The 15,053-nt window shown below is 48.2% G+C and overlaps 1 protein-coding gene across 7 annotated transcripts in view; it reads left to right on the top strand.

Moving 5' to 3' along the window:
• Nucleotides 1-15,053, top strand: part of LOC144114394 (sushi, von Willebrand factor type A, EGF and pentraxin domain-containing protein 1-like) — a 226,465-nt gene that overhangs the window by 29,521 nt on the left and 181,891 nt on the right. For all 7 annotated transcript variants that reach the window (XM_077648114.1, XM_077648119.1, XM_077648121.1 and 4 more), the window contains exons 5-6: nucleotides 8,533-8,706; nucleotides 10,415-10,618. In XM_077648114.1, the coding sequence (XP_077504240.1) occupies nucleotides 8,533-8,706; nucleotides 10,415-10,618 (378 nt within the window). The remainder of the gene's footprint in view (nucleotides 1-8,532; nucleotides 8,707-10,414; nucleotides 10,619-15,053) is intronic.

The raw sequence follows: 15,053 nt of genomic DNA on the forward strand, positions 1-15,053 counted from the left end.
ACAAATAGTAAGCCCTTTGAGCTGACCGGTTTTTCACTGACCACCGTCTTGGACCCTTAAGGCGGATGGTAGGGGTTAAATTTATTAGAGACCTTGAGGAGAACTCCACTGAATTGTTTTTTCAGTAATAATTCATTCTTCGGCTCTTTCTGGCATGCAGTGCTGACATCCGACCGGCAGCAAGACTCATTTATGGCTTAGAAAATGGAATTTACAAATTTTCGCATCACTCGACTCAGAGCGCTTACACCGGGAATGACTAGTTGCCGCCGTTTTGAACCGTAAGGCGCCGTAAACGCTTTTAAACCTTTTAAAAGCTACGCTTTCGGTGAGATTGGTGTCTTTTTCGTTTAAATGCGGTAGTCTGTTAAAACAGCCCAGCTTCTATTTGTCCTTGGTGTCACTTCTAAAACAAACCCAGTACGGGGGTGAGAGATTTGTAACACCAGTAAAGAACGCGTGGCGTCAAGGCCACTTTGTGACCAACAAAATATTCGCAAAAATTAAACTGCCTTAAAAATTAAAAACTCCACCAAAAGCAGCAGTGAAATTATTTCCTCTTCTTGTGTTCAGGAATTCAACAGTGACCTTTACGTGGCTCATCTCTCAATAGATCGATCCGGAGTGTAGATGCCCCGTATCAAACGATTGTGTAGTGATGCGGTTTCTCGAGGACTGACGCAGATGATGTTGCTTGTACTGTGGGATCAATATCAATAGGAACATTTACTACAGCGGAGACTTACTAGCAGAAGCGTAAACCGCAATGCGGGCCGCCCCCTGCGCACACGCAGTGTCAAGGGGCGGGGCCAGGTGGGACCACTGTGTGTGCGCAGTCAGCTTTAGATAATCCTGCATACGTGTTCGCTAGTACGTCTGCGCTATGTCAAATCTCTCTATTATCGTCAGCATCTCAGTCACGTCCAGACAAAAACACTTTATATTTATCTTCTATTAGTCCTGCTCGGCGTCAGGTGCGTACACCGTATCCCCGCAGGTTTCTTAATTTCACTGCGCAACTAAACCATGTGCAGTTTCTTGCAACGTGTTCACCTGACGAGCCATCGGTTATCTCTTCTGTGCTTACATGCCCTAGCCAAGAAAAATTTATCTTCGCGATATCAGCAAGAATATAATTAACTGAACTTTGTTGACCGTTTATTCCATGCTCCAATCTTTCTGCATTTCACCGCGGCCCGGTTCGCTCCCTTCTTCATGGCTGGTTGCGCAGTGCTTGTGCTCCTTTCCCCTTCAACTCTTTGTTGCGAGGCACCAAGGGGGCTCCCAAAATGTCTACGAAGCAATTCTAACATTTTAACCTTTTATCAAATGGTATAACGGTCTCAAAGACGATTTGAGCCGTTGGACTGCGCCTCGAACCTAAACTTCCCTTGTTAAGAGAAACTTTCCTCTTCCTTTCAGTTTTCTTCAAAATTTACAGCCTTATTACTAAATTCGAGCAGCGAACTTTTTCCTATTATTTGTGGAAGGTAACTCATTACAAATCAACAGAGCGTGCTTCTAGTTGAAAATACTCTGGTATATGGCGCGCTGCAGAGCAAGCGGAACGCCGCGCGGCGTCCACATCGCAAGTCCTTCTCACTATTCATCGTTGATATCTGTACTATTTCCGTTTAAAAAAATCTGCTACTCCTACGTTTATCCTCTTATCAACGCCATCAACAGTAGCGGAAACGGCCGCGCGGGGTGCGAATGTAATGCGTCAGTCTGGTAGTCAGCTGCCGTCGCTGATCGGATGAGCAGCCATTCCAGTACCGCGCTCTCACCACAAACCACAAAAAGCGCAAGGCTCTCTACATCATGTATTCAAGAATTCAGGAACACTTTGTTGACCTTAAGTGCGGTGACGCGAAAGCCTTTAGCGCGGTGTTGCTGCTTGTGTCACTGATATGTGCTTAATATGTTAAGTACACAGATGTTTGTTAATCTTAAATACTGGAGACACTAGAGGGCATTTTGGAGGCATCCATCTGATTCGGCGCCTTTCTGCACTCTACAGCGTCCTAAAAAAGAAGAACTACATATGCGTTGGCTGGAAGTATACCGTAGTCTATAAAGAAAAAAAAAGAAGTATACCGTAGTCGTTAGCACGTTCAGCTGCGGAATGGAAGGATGGTGGTTCGAATCCCATTGTGCACAAATATTTTTTGTCTGATCCAGTTGACGAGTGTCACGGATGGACGGACGGACACCGCGAGTATGAGCCTGTAAAGGCTATCGCCTTAAAAATGCGTGAATTCTTTTACGACAATTCTTAACATACTAACTCGCTGCCCCATTAGAAGGCAGCAGCGCGTTCCAAACAGCTGCACGCCTATTTGAGCTTCCTGTTCGCTCTGGTGCATGACAAAAGACACTAAGGATAAAAAATTTGCAGCACATTGCACATGTGTCAGATCACCCAAGCTGGTCACAGGTGATGACGCTTCTTTTTTTTTTTGTAAATGCCCCTTGAAGAATTTTTTTTTCTTTCTTTTGCATTGATTCCTATCTCTCTTCTTGGCGTTGCAGAATTCAGACGACAACCTCGGATAATTTGTGAGCACTGTATTGAAGCTAACGACCTGATTATTGTTATTATTCGTGCCCTCTCTAAAAACCTCACCATCGGTGTTTTTTTGCGCTTTATGCGGCATAGACAACCCATGGTGCGGCAGTTAGGCTAAATAATAGTAATAATAATAATAATAATTGGTTTTGGGGGGAAGGAAATGGCGCAGTATCTGTCTCATATATCGTTGGACACCTGAACCGCGCCGTAAGGGTAGGGTAATGGAGGGAGTGAAAGGAGAAAGGAAGAGAGAGGTGCCGTAGTGGAGGGCTCCGGAATAATTTCGACCACCTGGGGATCTTTAACGTGCACTGACATCGCACAGCACACGGGCGCCTTAGTGTTTTTCCTCCCCCAAAGATCCCCAGGTGGTCGAAATTATTCCGGAGCCCTCCACTACGCCACCTCTCTCTTCCTTTCTCCTTTCACTCCCTCTTTTACCCTTCCCTTACGGCGCGGTTCAGGTGTCCAACGATATATGAGACAGATACTGCGCCATTTCCTTTCCCCCAAAACCAATTATTATTATTATTATTATTATTATTATTATTATTATTATTATTATTTAGCCTAACTGCCGCACCATGGGTTGTCTATGTCGCATAAAGCGCAAAAAAACACCGATGGTGAGGTTTTTAGAGAGGGCACGCACTTTGAGGAAAAAAACGCAAAAAGGGCGTTGAAATGCATATAAATGCCTTCAAGACTCAAGATGCACCTGAGTGCTCGCGGTCATGACTGCATGTGCAAATGAATTAGAGTATTTGGTCTCCTCTACGCGGTTGATCATGTTCTTGTTCTGCAGCGTTTTCACGGTTCTACAAAGTTTGGTGAAAGACAATGCAAACTGAGTTTAGTAGCTTCCAATGTGTGAATGAAACAAAATGAAATTCAGGTGACGATGCTGCAGAAAAGCTACAAAGCTGAAACACTGGGATCGGACTCTAGGATACCAAACAACGCACGAACAACAACGGCGCTCCTGTGAGGAAAGATTTTCTTTGCTGCGCCTGTGCATAGGAATCCTGCCATGAAGCTTGGAAATCATTGGGAAGAGCAGCAATCATTTATTAGGCGGACCCGCAGTTCATTATCACGCCACCGGCTTGCGCTTATAGGCGTGAGCGGGCGTGCCCTGTCGAAGTCACGTGTGAAATGCATCAGCCAACTGGGCTATATCGAGAGCACCTATAGGCAAGCAACGTGATCAGCCAAACGCGTGGCTCTAATCGTTCAGACTACTGTCTCGCATTTATCCCGATCCAAGTGGCTGATCGCAGTAGTTTTTAGGCGCACAGTAGAACAATTACCATAACGCCTTGGTACTGCAGATTGTCTATAGGACTGAAACCATTTGGGCTACACAAAGTTCGCGGGTACTCAAAAGAGCACCGAAAAGAGCACCTTAAAAAACACCGAAAAGAGCACTGATGTAAAGAGCACTGAGATCGCACCTCTAGAGTCAAGGAAAGACAAACCGTGCTTTTTTTAATGGGAAGAAAATATATAGCCGCGGTGCGGTGAAAACCTACGGGGCTTAGCACTCCACAACGTAGCGGTTCAACTACGAGCGACCCTCCACTTTCTCCTACAGAGCAACAGCGCCACGTTCTGGGATATCTTTCGCGCGAAGCGCGCCCCCCTCGTCGCGGGCGTCAGCAGCAGGGCAGCCGGACACCGCACAATACTTTTATCAAGCAAAACATACCATCGCAGAGAGCGAGCGCAGTGCAACCTCGCAGCCGCTTCTTCCACTGATGTCAAGTAAAGTACCAACGATCTTTACACACGTCTCACATACAGGGCTGAGACATATTGTCACAGAGTTGTGACGGTAGTCGGGCAGGCAGAGAGACAGCGAAAGACTTCTAAAGAAAACTGTTTATTGCGCCACTGCACTAGCCAGCTTCGCAGATCTGAGTCACCGTGGCTTTCGAGTAGCGCTCAATTCGAAGACGACGAACTTTCGAGATAAGGCGCTGAAAGCACCTAAGGCAGCTTCAAACAAGCAGATGAGAGCGGCTACAATCATTCAAAATAAATCTCGTCGTTTCTCGCACCAGAAAGTGGCAAAGCCGCGAGGCGTCTTCGCGCACGAACAAATATTACAGAGGTTCACACCATTACCCATTCTCAAAGAAGCATCTGCGCGATGATTTGCAACGAAAAGTAAAGTAGAAGAAATAAACATCGAAACTTCTTCAGCGAAATGTCCATAAGCGCGCATAATAGGGCTTGAGGCGCACGACATGCACAACAGGGCGCGTGCGGCGCCTCTGGGATGCTGTCACTCCGTCGGGGACAACTACGCAGTCAAGTCAATTCGACGGAGGAACTTGTACGAACCGAAGTAGCGGCACAAAAGCTTCTCACACAGTCCGCGGCGGCGAATGGGCATCCACACCCATAGACAGCCACAGCGTTCGTGAGTCGTCTCTGTCCTCCGCAGTTGTACTCGTCCTTTGTTGCGCTGAATTTTCCAAGATGCATCCTCTCCAACTCGCCCAGCTCCGCATAATCATAAACGCTCACCTCTCTCGTATTCCGTGTGCCGTCGTCGGCATAAGTTGTGGCGTCGGGCGTCGGTCCGCTGTAGGTGCTTAATAAAGGAGTGGAGGCGCCAAAATTTCTTGTGTTCTCTCTTTGCAATGCGGCACAAGACGTCAGTAAGGATGGATCGCCACGGGAAGTTCGCCTACTCACTGTAGATTATTTATAATTCGGTCGTTTCCCTCTGATCGTTTCGGTTTGAGCAGCCGAACGGCGACTATGACGTCGCAGACCAATTCAGACGAGGCTGAGGTAACGGGAGGCATTCAGAAATCGGGATGTATTAGCTGTTTGGTCATTGTTATCAATACGAAAAAAAGACGAGTAAGAGCTGGGGTGAGTTAAAACGACAAAAGCAGCGATTTTATCAGTGTTTGCATGCCTCACGTGACTTCAGTGTTGTCCCAGCTCGTTTGCGACATCATGGCCACCATTTGTCGGTTGAGACTGAATCTGAAGCAACTTATTTATAATTTATTTAGCGGGCGCAGGTAAATTTCACGTGGTGATCTACATATACCAATGCCTCACGCGCCACTTAAAAAAAAGCCATGCATGGAAGAAAAATCTGCCGTCCCTGCTCCTTTAACAGCATGATTGACAAGTCTAAACTTTTCAGTTGACTTGGGTCTATATACAGTCTTTAAATTATATATAGACAGATCTCTAAAGTTGAATGTCGACTATGAATGTCGGCTTGCGTCAATTGGCAGTACACAGATTATAATTGAGAAACTACTAAAACTCTCAATCTACTTTCGTCCATACAGAGTTTATATATCATGAATAGACAAATGTCTTATGGACTCTCAATCGTATTTCTTTTATAGACAGTCCATAGACGACGAATAAAAAATTAAATATTTTTAGGAAGGCAATAGAGTCTGTGGGAAGTTATGAAGTCTATAGAAAATCTGTTGGCCAATTGAATATGGGTACGACGTCGTCCATGTAAAAGAGACGCCTTCGCCACTTCAGGCCTGCCAACACCTTGCCCATAACCTGCTGAAATGTCGCTGGTGCAGTGGAAAGTCCAAAAGGCATGACCTTAAAATCTAATAACGTGTCCAGTGCGGTGAAAGCCGTCTTCTCTCGATTTCTCTCGTTAACTTCGATCTGCCAGTACCAGACATGCAGGATTAAATTACTGAAATTTAGTCTTCTTGATGATTTGTGATTTAATGAATCAATTTTTCGGTTTACTAATTTTGTATTGCAATGAAATACTTCGGGAGAGTAATTTCGCTGCAAAAGTAAGAAATTACCTCGAAATTACTTTTAAAAAATGGGCCACTGCTGCTTTTATCGGCAAATCTTTCGTCTCTCACATTCTTTGTGGGGCGCCTTGAAAGCAGGGACGACGCGCTGTACCTGGGTCCGGGTTGGCAAGTGCGGACACAGTTAAGTAACGGCCGTGTGTCCGAGATTGCTGGTATTCTCTGTCGCTGCCCGCGGGTATACGAGGACTATAGGCAGGAGTGCACGTGTCACGAGAATCTCCGAAGCTGCAAGGTTTCAGGCATCGCTCAAGAGGCCGAAGGAGCAGATGGCGCACTTCCGAGTTCAGAACAAGTCATTAGAAGCGCCCCCAAGGTTACGACGGCCAAGGGCACAGCGGTACCCAGTTGTACTTGTCTCCGCTGGGCACGAGGAATAAGCAGAAACGTGCACGGCGGGAGCTTTCCTGAGTGGAAGCTGTGGATTCCTATTGTACCGCCGAAGCAATTAGGAGCTGCCCCAGAGGCTTCAAACGAAGCAGCCAGACCCGGGAAGCATGGCCCTGGGTTCGGCCTCCTTTTCTGCCTTGGCACAGTGAAAAAGACCAGCACTTGAGCGTGCTTATGTTTCCTTTGTTTCGTTCACATTGTTCTATATTTGCAACGAACCGAGCAATGGGAAAAATAAGGAGGGGGAGGTGATAGTTGGTGCTACGAACTTTAGCAGAAAGACCAAAGAATGACACAGAAAAAGGACTTAATATTTATTTTGCTGTCAGAGCAAAATAAATATTTTGCTGTGACCCCCCTTGTGTCAGAGAGGCAGCTATTCAGCATGGCCAATGACGCTGTCTTCTACTGAGGACAGTAATTCAAGACAAATCTCGTCACTTGTCGCGCGACGAAGTGTCAAAGCCGCGTGCCGGCCGCTTTCAGTGTGAAGAAAGAAGCACTGAAAAGATTCGCGGCTGTATGCTCGCACGCGTCGCGACCAGCAAAAACTATGGAAGGTACGATTATTCAGCACTCGGCTCTTTCAGGAAGAGGGGGAAGAGAGAGAAGAATAGAGGGTGGGCGGCGACGGGTGGAGATGGGAACTCCGCTTTCGCCAATCAGGGTCAAGGGACGGAGAGAGAGGACAGGGGTACGGCGTGTCACACGGTGATTGTTGGAATGGATTACGCCAACCGTTCGCACGCTCAGAACCCGGCAGCGGCTTCTGATGGTATAGTCCGATAGAACTCTGGAACGGAGCGGCTTTTCCCCGTCAAACGACCCCCCTTCCAGCCGATGGCGTCGGCCAATTCTCATGAGCCTGCTAGCGTGACAATGCAGGGAGTGGCAGATGAAAGCAGCTAGTATCCTCCTTGCATTGTCACGCTAGCAGGCTCATGAGAATCGGCCGACGCCATTGGCTGGAAGGGGGGCCGTTTGACGGGGAAAAGCCGCTTCGTTCTAGAGTTTATCCGACTATAACGCATACGCTTCCTCACGAATCGCACTAATGGTCTATGAATTTCTGTCAGTCTTGCCTCGGTCGAAATACTGCCGCCGCGAACGGGATCGAAACCGCGATCTTGCGATCAGCAGCACAACACCAAGGCCACTCAGACACCGCGGCGGGTGGGATACTCATTCGTCGATCACTTTATCCACACTGTCCGTGAACTGCGCTTCAGGATTAAAAAAAAAAGCCAGTGTATGCGCATAAAATAATAAAGCCACCCATCTGCCATATTTGTAGTTTACATCCGCGTGCTTCTCTTTGTACAGTCTCACCTTGCGACCTGCGGAGTGCTCTCCGTGACGTCACGGGCTAGAACATGTCACCAAATTGTTGAAACCAGGTAAGGTTACGTCATCACCACGGGAAATTAGTAAATCGAGAACTTCATTTGCGATTTTCTCAAGAACGCTGCCACCTATTCAAGCAGGCAGAAGAAAACGTTGGTGCTACTCCCGAAGAATAATCTCTTTCTAGCTTGACTTACTATTTCCCTTTAGTGTGCATTGAAATGATGTACTGCGCGAAATCCAGCTAGACTGCGCGCCAGTGTGGCAACATGAGGCAGTTCTTCTCTTCTCTTGTTTTTTTTTTTTGTAGTGAACTACCAAGCATTGTTCTGGGGCGGACTGTGAAGCTGCCTCATTCCTACTCATTCGTTCTCAGCCGAGCTACGTTCTTTACCGCAGTCGTGGAATGCGGTCCCCTGGAAAGCATCGGTAACGGCACTGTGCGCCTTTCGGGAACCGTGTTTGGATCGAAGGCCGAGTTCTCGTGCAACCACGGTTTCAAGCTGGTCGGCAACAGCGCCCGCACGTGCGGCGCCGATGGTCAGTGGAGCGACGAATCTCCGCACTGTGAAGGTGGGTGTGCATTCCCATCCGTGCTAAACACGAGAGGCTTGCTTCAAGCTCTCTTGACGGAGCGGCTCTTTGCAAAAGGCAGTTAAAAATTATTCTTGTCACGTACCAGGTGGGTGATGTTTCGTGCACTTTACATTATACAGAATACTTTATTGAAGGGCGCTAGCAATATTTAGAAGCAGGTTATTTGAAGCATAAAGACAGCTTTTGCAGGGCAGAGATACCAGTAATGGCGGACATCAGAAAACTGAGGAATCAGGTCACCTGGTATGCTGATTACCTAATTTTTTGTAGTTAAATTTCAACTATTACAGTGAGGCGCCTGCTTGTGATTAGATATTTCTAGTCAGTCATTAATAATAGCCACAAGAACTTTTAAAATTTCAAAAACGCTAATATTCTCGACGCTGTAGCGCCACGAGTTCTTGCCACCCCGGCGCGTCAAACGAAAATCGTATTGCTTTGGAGCGCACTCACCCACATCCGCCAAGGGAGAGGTTTTTACCACTTGATCTCACTCCCATTGCCCTCTGCGCATGCGCTGCGTTGCGATGGAAACCCGGCTAGCGCGTCGGTTGCATCCAACGACCCACGCTGCAAGTTCAAGTCACAAAGAAGGAAGGAAACATGTAGACAGGATATGCAAAAGCTCCCGAAGCGTTTGTGGATCTTCAACGGAACTTTTCTTCCATCAACATAACTTTCCGAATAAAGCACTCGTACAGTCTAAAATGTTCGTGCATGCGAATTATAGCGGGTCCACGTGTCTTAACATTGTGCTTGCGTCCTCGAGTCAGCTTCTAAAGCACACGCTAAAATAAAGATACGGCACGCACTGCGAACGTATTTTTAGTACCAAGTGACTGTCAAGCAAGGATACTATCACGATGAAATAAAATGCTACACGGAGCGCGTGGCTTGCGGCACAAATCGGCGCAGCCACGAACCGCTACTTCGAGACTGAGCGCAGAGCGCGGTTGCAGTATTCGTGCGCAGTTGGCGCCCGGTCACGGTGGCAACGAGGATGCCGACCATCTCGCCACCGCCGTTCTTCCGCCTACCGACGTTCCGCTCGCCTTGGAGGACGTCCGCGAGGTGATCCAGGATCGGCTCCATCAGAAACACCCGAGTCCAGCATCGGGCAATGACAGCGCATCTCGGTCGTCGGGCGCGCGATTATTTTCACGCCTCCGGCGCTCGATCATCATAGAACGCGCGTCGGCTGCCAGCGCACGTCAAACGGCGGCGTGCGTGTCACGTGACTTCCCCGCCCCCTCCTCCCCTCCGACGAAGCAGGGCAGCAGGATCGAACAGAGATGATGATAAAGAAACATGCGCACCTCCGACTGATGCGTGTTTGTGTGCGTGGCTGGGTGTACTTCATCCTCGCGGATTTGGTTTGACGCGCTGGGAAGGCCAGATCCCTTGGCGCTACAGCGTCGAGCATAACCTTCAGAGCCTTGGGCCAACTAACCAGAAATCAAATGCTACTATGATGTATTAACCTAGAAGAATAGCACGGAGGGTCAAAATTCAAATTAAGTACTAGATAGGTTTCAATGTTATAACTCAGAACACATGTTTCTAAATGCAAAATAAAATGTCGTCCAACACTTTGGAAGGCGTTCAGCATCTTCCGATAACCGGCAGCTTCAATTCCCATGAAATTTCGTCCATTTAACGGGGCTTGTCTACTTTCGGTGCGCAGAAGTGTGGTGCTCGGAAGAGATGCTTCTTGAGTTCGCCCAGCGAAATGGCACAGTGGTGGTGGGCGACCAACCTATCTCCGGGCGCCAGCGGAGTAACACCAGGGTAACACACATCTGCCCTCCGAACACTGACCTGGTCGGCTCCGAAATTAACACCTGCCAAGAAAACGGTGCCTGGCTCTTCGATCCCCCGGCTTGCAAGGGTAAGTACTGCTAGGATGAGAGTTTTAAGAAGAGCAACTACATGTCATATTCCGTGGAACGCGATCTGAAAGCTCGATTACCTAGTATTCTGCGCAGCTGCAGACAAATATTAAGAACAGGGATGCCTTTCCAGACTAGTAGTAGTAGCGGTAGGTAAACCCTTTATTTCATAGCACAAATAAAGTGCTCAAAACGTGCTTCGCCTGCCGCACCAGGCCGAGCTGATCCTCTTAACGAGAAAACGCAGCCGCGTATGCCAGGAGAGAACTGGGGATGAGGGACTACATAAGAGTGACAAGCGTTGTGCAGGCACAACTCGTTTACGTCGCAGTGTTTTCTGGCTCATTTAGCTTCCGATCTCTGTTCGCCACCACACATGGGGAACGGACAGATACGAACAGTGCTCATTATGATCATAAAATCGGTCGCAAATGACGGCAATAGCCGTAGTTTCAGTTTCTCTATGGGCGTTAACTAGGCGGCAAAATAAGGACTTATCACACCAATAGGCATTGCCCCTAATTGCATGTTTGAGTGTAGCGAAGAATTTGTTAGATGGATTTGCATTGATTTGTCTCCGCCTGGCTTTGATGTTGCATAAAAGAAACGATGAGTGTCTCTCCTAGCCTTAGTCGCTTTGGGATGTTAAACCCCATAAACTAAACTAACTAAAAAGAAACAATGAAAAGTTAGCGCAGTTCTTTTCCTGCATTCTCGCTTCATTCAGTTAAGGTTCTAGGCTCACCGTCATCAAGCCTATTTGCAATAACTTGGCCTACTTCGCTTTCTTGGGAGCACAGGTCTGGCAAGCTCTGGTGTCCTGCAGAGCTTGGCGCGCCCGCAATGTTTCGAGTCTCGACAATCACTTCGACCGAGGACAGTTGTTTGAAGGAGGGAGCTATATATATGTAAAATTTCTTTTTTCGCTTCTACAGCGTCCTGGTTGTTATATCGTGAAAGCTTAACCACCAGCACGTAGCGTAAACTATTGCCGCTTGAGAATATTAAGCAACCTGAAGATGCTGCTTAGTTTCTTTTATCGCCAAAATAATTAAACGCAAGCAGACAGAGGCATCTGAAGAGATAGGACAAGTCGTCCACGGGAAATTCGAGAAGCCTATCTCCCAAGAAGGAAGGAAGGTTAGCCAACCGTCTGTGTCAGTGCTGCTTGGTTAAATGGGTGTCTCGGGCGAGTGAGCCGCACATGACTTCCTTCAGTCATTATTGCGAAACGAAGGAAGGAAGGAAGACGCGCAAAGATAGGCGACAGGCCCGGAAAGCGCGCCGAAGCGCTTCATTTTCTGCCTCCAAGCCTTATGCAGAGATAGTTGAGGGCCCTCCGACCAGAGAAGCGGCCACAGATTGAACGAACGGCCCTGTCTGTATAGTTGCGGAAGCGGCCGCTACGTCGAAGTGAACCGAACTCGATGTGAAGTCGGGGGCTGACTGCAGGTCTCGAAGACAAGTTATGAGTAGGTGTGTGCAGATATTGGAGGCGCTCTATTGACCAAGAGTCCTTACGGTCATCCAGGAGGAAACTGTAGTGTTTGCTGTGGCGTTTGATGCCTTCGAAAGGGACTTCCTAGGGCTAATGAACGTGTGGCTTGGTGACGTTATGCCGCTCGGGAACGTGCGTGTTGCAGGCGAAGAGCAAGTTTGACGACGCTGGATCGAGGATACTGTAACAGAAAAGCTGAGGTCACGTTCCCTACGGCATCTAAAAGGCGAGTGCCATAGCGAGTGCCGTAAAAGGCGAGTGTCATAGCTTCTCCTGAATGCGCGAAGACTTTAACGATACTAAGTGCAGCGCGACAGTCCCTGAAGATAACCCATGCTGTAGGGGTTTGTTGCAGAATATAAGCAAAAGCATCTCGGTAGCAGAAGTCAAAGCGCGGAGACTGAGCGTCGCCGAGATTGTGGTGCACGTTGATGGCGTCCAGACACCGACTGCTGATGAGACGTGCGTGACAGAACCAGCAGTCTAAATGTGGCAGTGCCCACTGTAGCATCCAAAGCTGTGCTCAAGGGAAAAGTATTTAAATGCTGGTCTGAGGGTGTTGGCTTTCCTCTGAACGCCAGGTATAATATAGAGCGGAGTGTGGGCGCGAGGCTTTTTGTTTGTCGTAGTTGGCGTTCGACAGCGTTGAGCCACCGAGAGTTTTCCCGAGCGTATTCTCATGTGTGGTGACGACGCTTACTTCGTGAGGGCTCGTGAAGGTTTGTTCTGCCGTTTATCTTCTTTTACAGCAAGCTTATTTACCTCGCAGTCCAGGCGCTTGCGTTTTCGATTGACCTGTGCTTTTCTTAACCTACAGGTTGCGAGAATTGCTGTGTTGCTCCCCGAGATAAAACCGGTCTCTATTCCTTGAGTTGCCGGTTTGCCTTGGGGGTAGCGGCTCGCGGACACTTTAGCGAAGGTAGAGATCTTCACTGGCACCCAACGAGGGCTGTGAAATTAAGGTCACCCCTTCTAGGGAGCAAGTCCACGAGACGGTCTGGCCCGGCGAGTGACACATCCACAGTCAGTGTGAAAGACACAGTTTATTCCGGACCAGTGAAGGCTTCCAAACAGCAGAACATGAAACGTAGCGGTGGAGCTGAGAATGCGGTTTAGGCTGTCGAGCCCGCAATGCTATGGTTACAGGTAAACGGGTGGTAGCATCCGAACGTGGCAATACAAAACCACTGCGGCGCGAATGGGACGTTGTGCCACAAATAAAGGCTCGAAGCGCTGCAAGAAACCAGCCTGCCCACGTAGCAGCCACTCAGGTCAAAAATCTATCCCATCTTCAGAGACACCACTCTATTTTTTTGTGTGTGTGTTCTGCATAGAAAGGTGCCGTTCACATAGAGACCGTTCGCGCTGGCAGCCGACAGGGAGACAGCGCCTAAGCAACGTTCCCGCCTGGATCCTCCTCTGCACCGCTTCAGCAGCCCTTACCAGGCCTCGCCGCTTTGATCGCGCTCCGCAGCCCCCGAGTAGCAGTTTGCTCGTGCTGCACCCGCACGCACCTGGAGCCACTCCCCATTAACAATGAAGCGACCAGAAAAATGGCGGAAAACTGCTGCGCGTGAGCATTGCGCGCCGCTTTAATGTCTAAAAGGGTCCGTAGAGCCCCACAAGCTTCGATTCGAAAAGTTACAGCGCTTTACACAGTGCCGCCGCTGGTGCTTCAATATTTTGCGATATTTGAATTAGAGAAAACCTAGCGCCAAAACCATGCAAACCACAGGGGCGAACGATGACGAGACACAAGCGCTATACTCACAACTGAAATTTATTGATGCCAGGATGCAGCTTATATAGGGTGAAGCTTCAAGGGTACAAAAGGGTGACAAGGAGGAGAAGGTTAACAAAGGCAACATCGCTTCGCAGAAACGGGCAGGCAGCCAAAAATCACACAAGAAAAAGAAAAATTACATGATAACTGAATCCAAAAAGTTAAACTCTGAGGCAAAAAGAGATAAAGAAGGAGTACTGATGCACGTAGCACCAAATTTCTTTATGTAGAAAGCCTCCAGGCTAACACTAGCAGTCTTATCACTGCTCTTGCCGAGAACCTTCGTCTCAATCAAACGCTCCTCTCACCCGTCGCGGCTCATTACGTGCGCAACCAAATGTGCGTATTAGTCTTTTAAGTCTGACAAATTTCGGGCATAGTCCCCGAGACGCTCATTGATGCAGCGGCCAGTCTGACCGATATAAAACTTCCCACAAGTTAAGGGGATAGCGTAGACCACTCCTACGGAACACTTGATAAACGGAGTGTCGTGCTTTATCTGGCAACCCCGCTTCCTAGAGTTGCAGATTCGGGGGCACAACCTTTCCAGCTAGTTAGGAACCGAGAAAACGACACTCACGCCGTACCTGTTGGCCACTTTCCTCAAGTTGTGCGAGGTCTTGCAAACATAAGGCACAACTAGCGGCTTCTGTGTCCTGAAACGATCTTTTCCGGTATTTCTTCGGGTTCCGTGCTTAAGTTCTTGAAGGAGGGTCTCGCAAACAGCAACCAACACAGAGCAGGGGAAACCAGCTGCCGAAAGTCGGCTCATCTGATTGTGAAAGCTATCTTGCAACTGATGCGGGCACGATTTCTTGAGAGAAGTCTCCAGGCAATGCGACGCTATTGCTCTGTTTAGTCTTGGAATGCTTAGAATCATAAGGTAAAAGATCTTTTTTTTTTGCTTGCGGGTAATAGCCCCAGCAGACGTGTCTTTCCAGGAAGGTTGGTTTCAAATCTAAAAACTGTAAAACATTAGTGTCGGGGAGTTCATGCGTAAAAGTGAGCCCAAGACCATCTTTGTCAACAGCATTTAAAACTTCACCTACTGTAGAGGAGTAGGTAAAGGACGTTTGCTTTTTTAAAAGTACTAAAAAATCGTCCACATACCTAAAAACCTTTAAAACCACCCCTCCCCTATAAAAGAGTTTTT

The sequence above is a fragment of the Amblyomma americanum genome, chromosome 1 (genome assembly GCF_052857255.1).
Source record: "Amblyomma americanum isolate KBUSLIRL-KWMA chromosome 1, ASM5285725v1, whole genome shotgun sequence".
NCBI classification, from domain to species: Eukaryota; Metazoa; Arthropoda; class Arachnida; order Ixodida; family Ixodidae; genus Amblyomma; species Amblyomma americanum.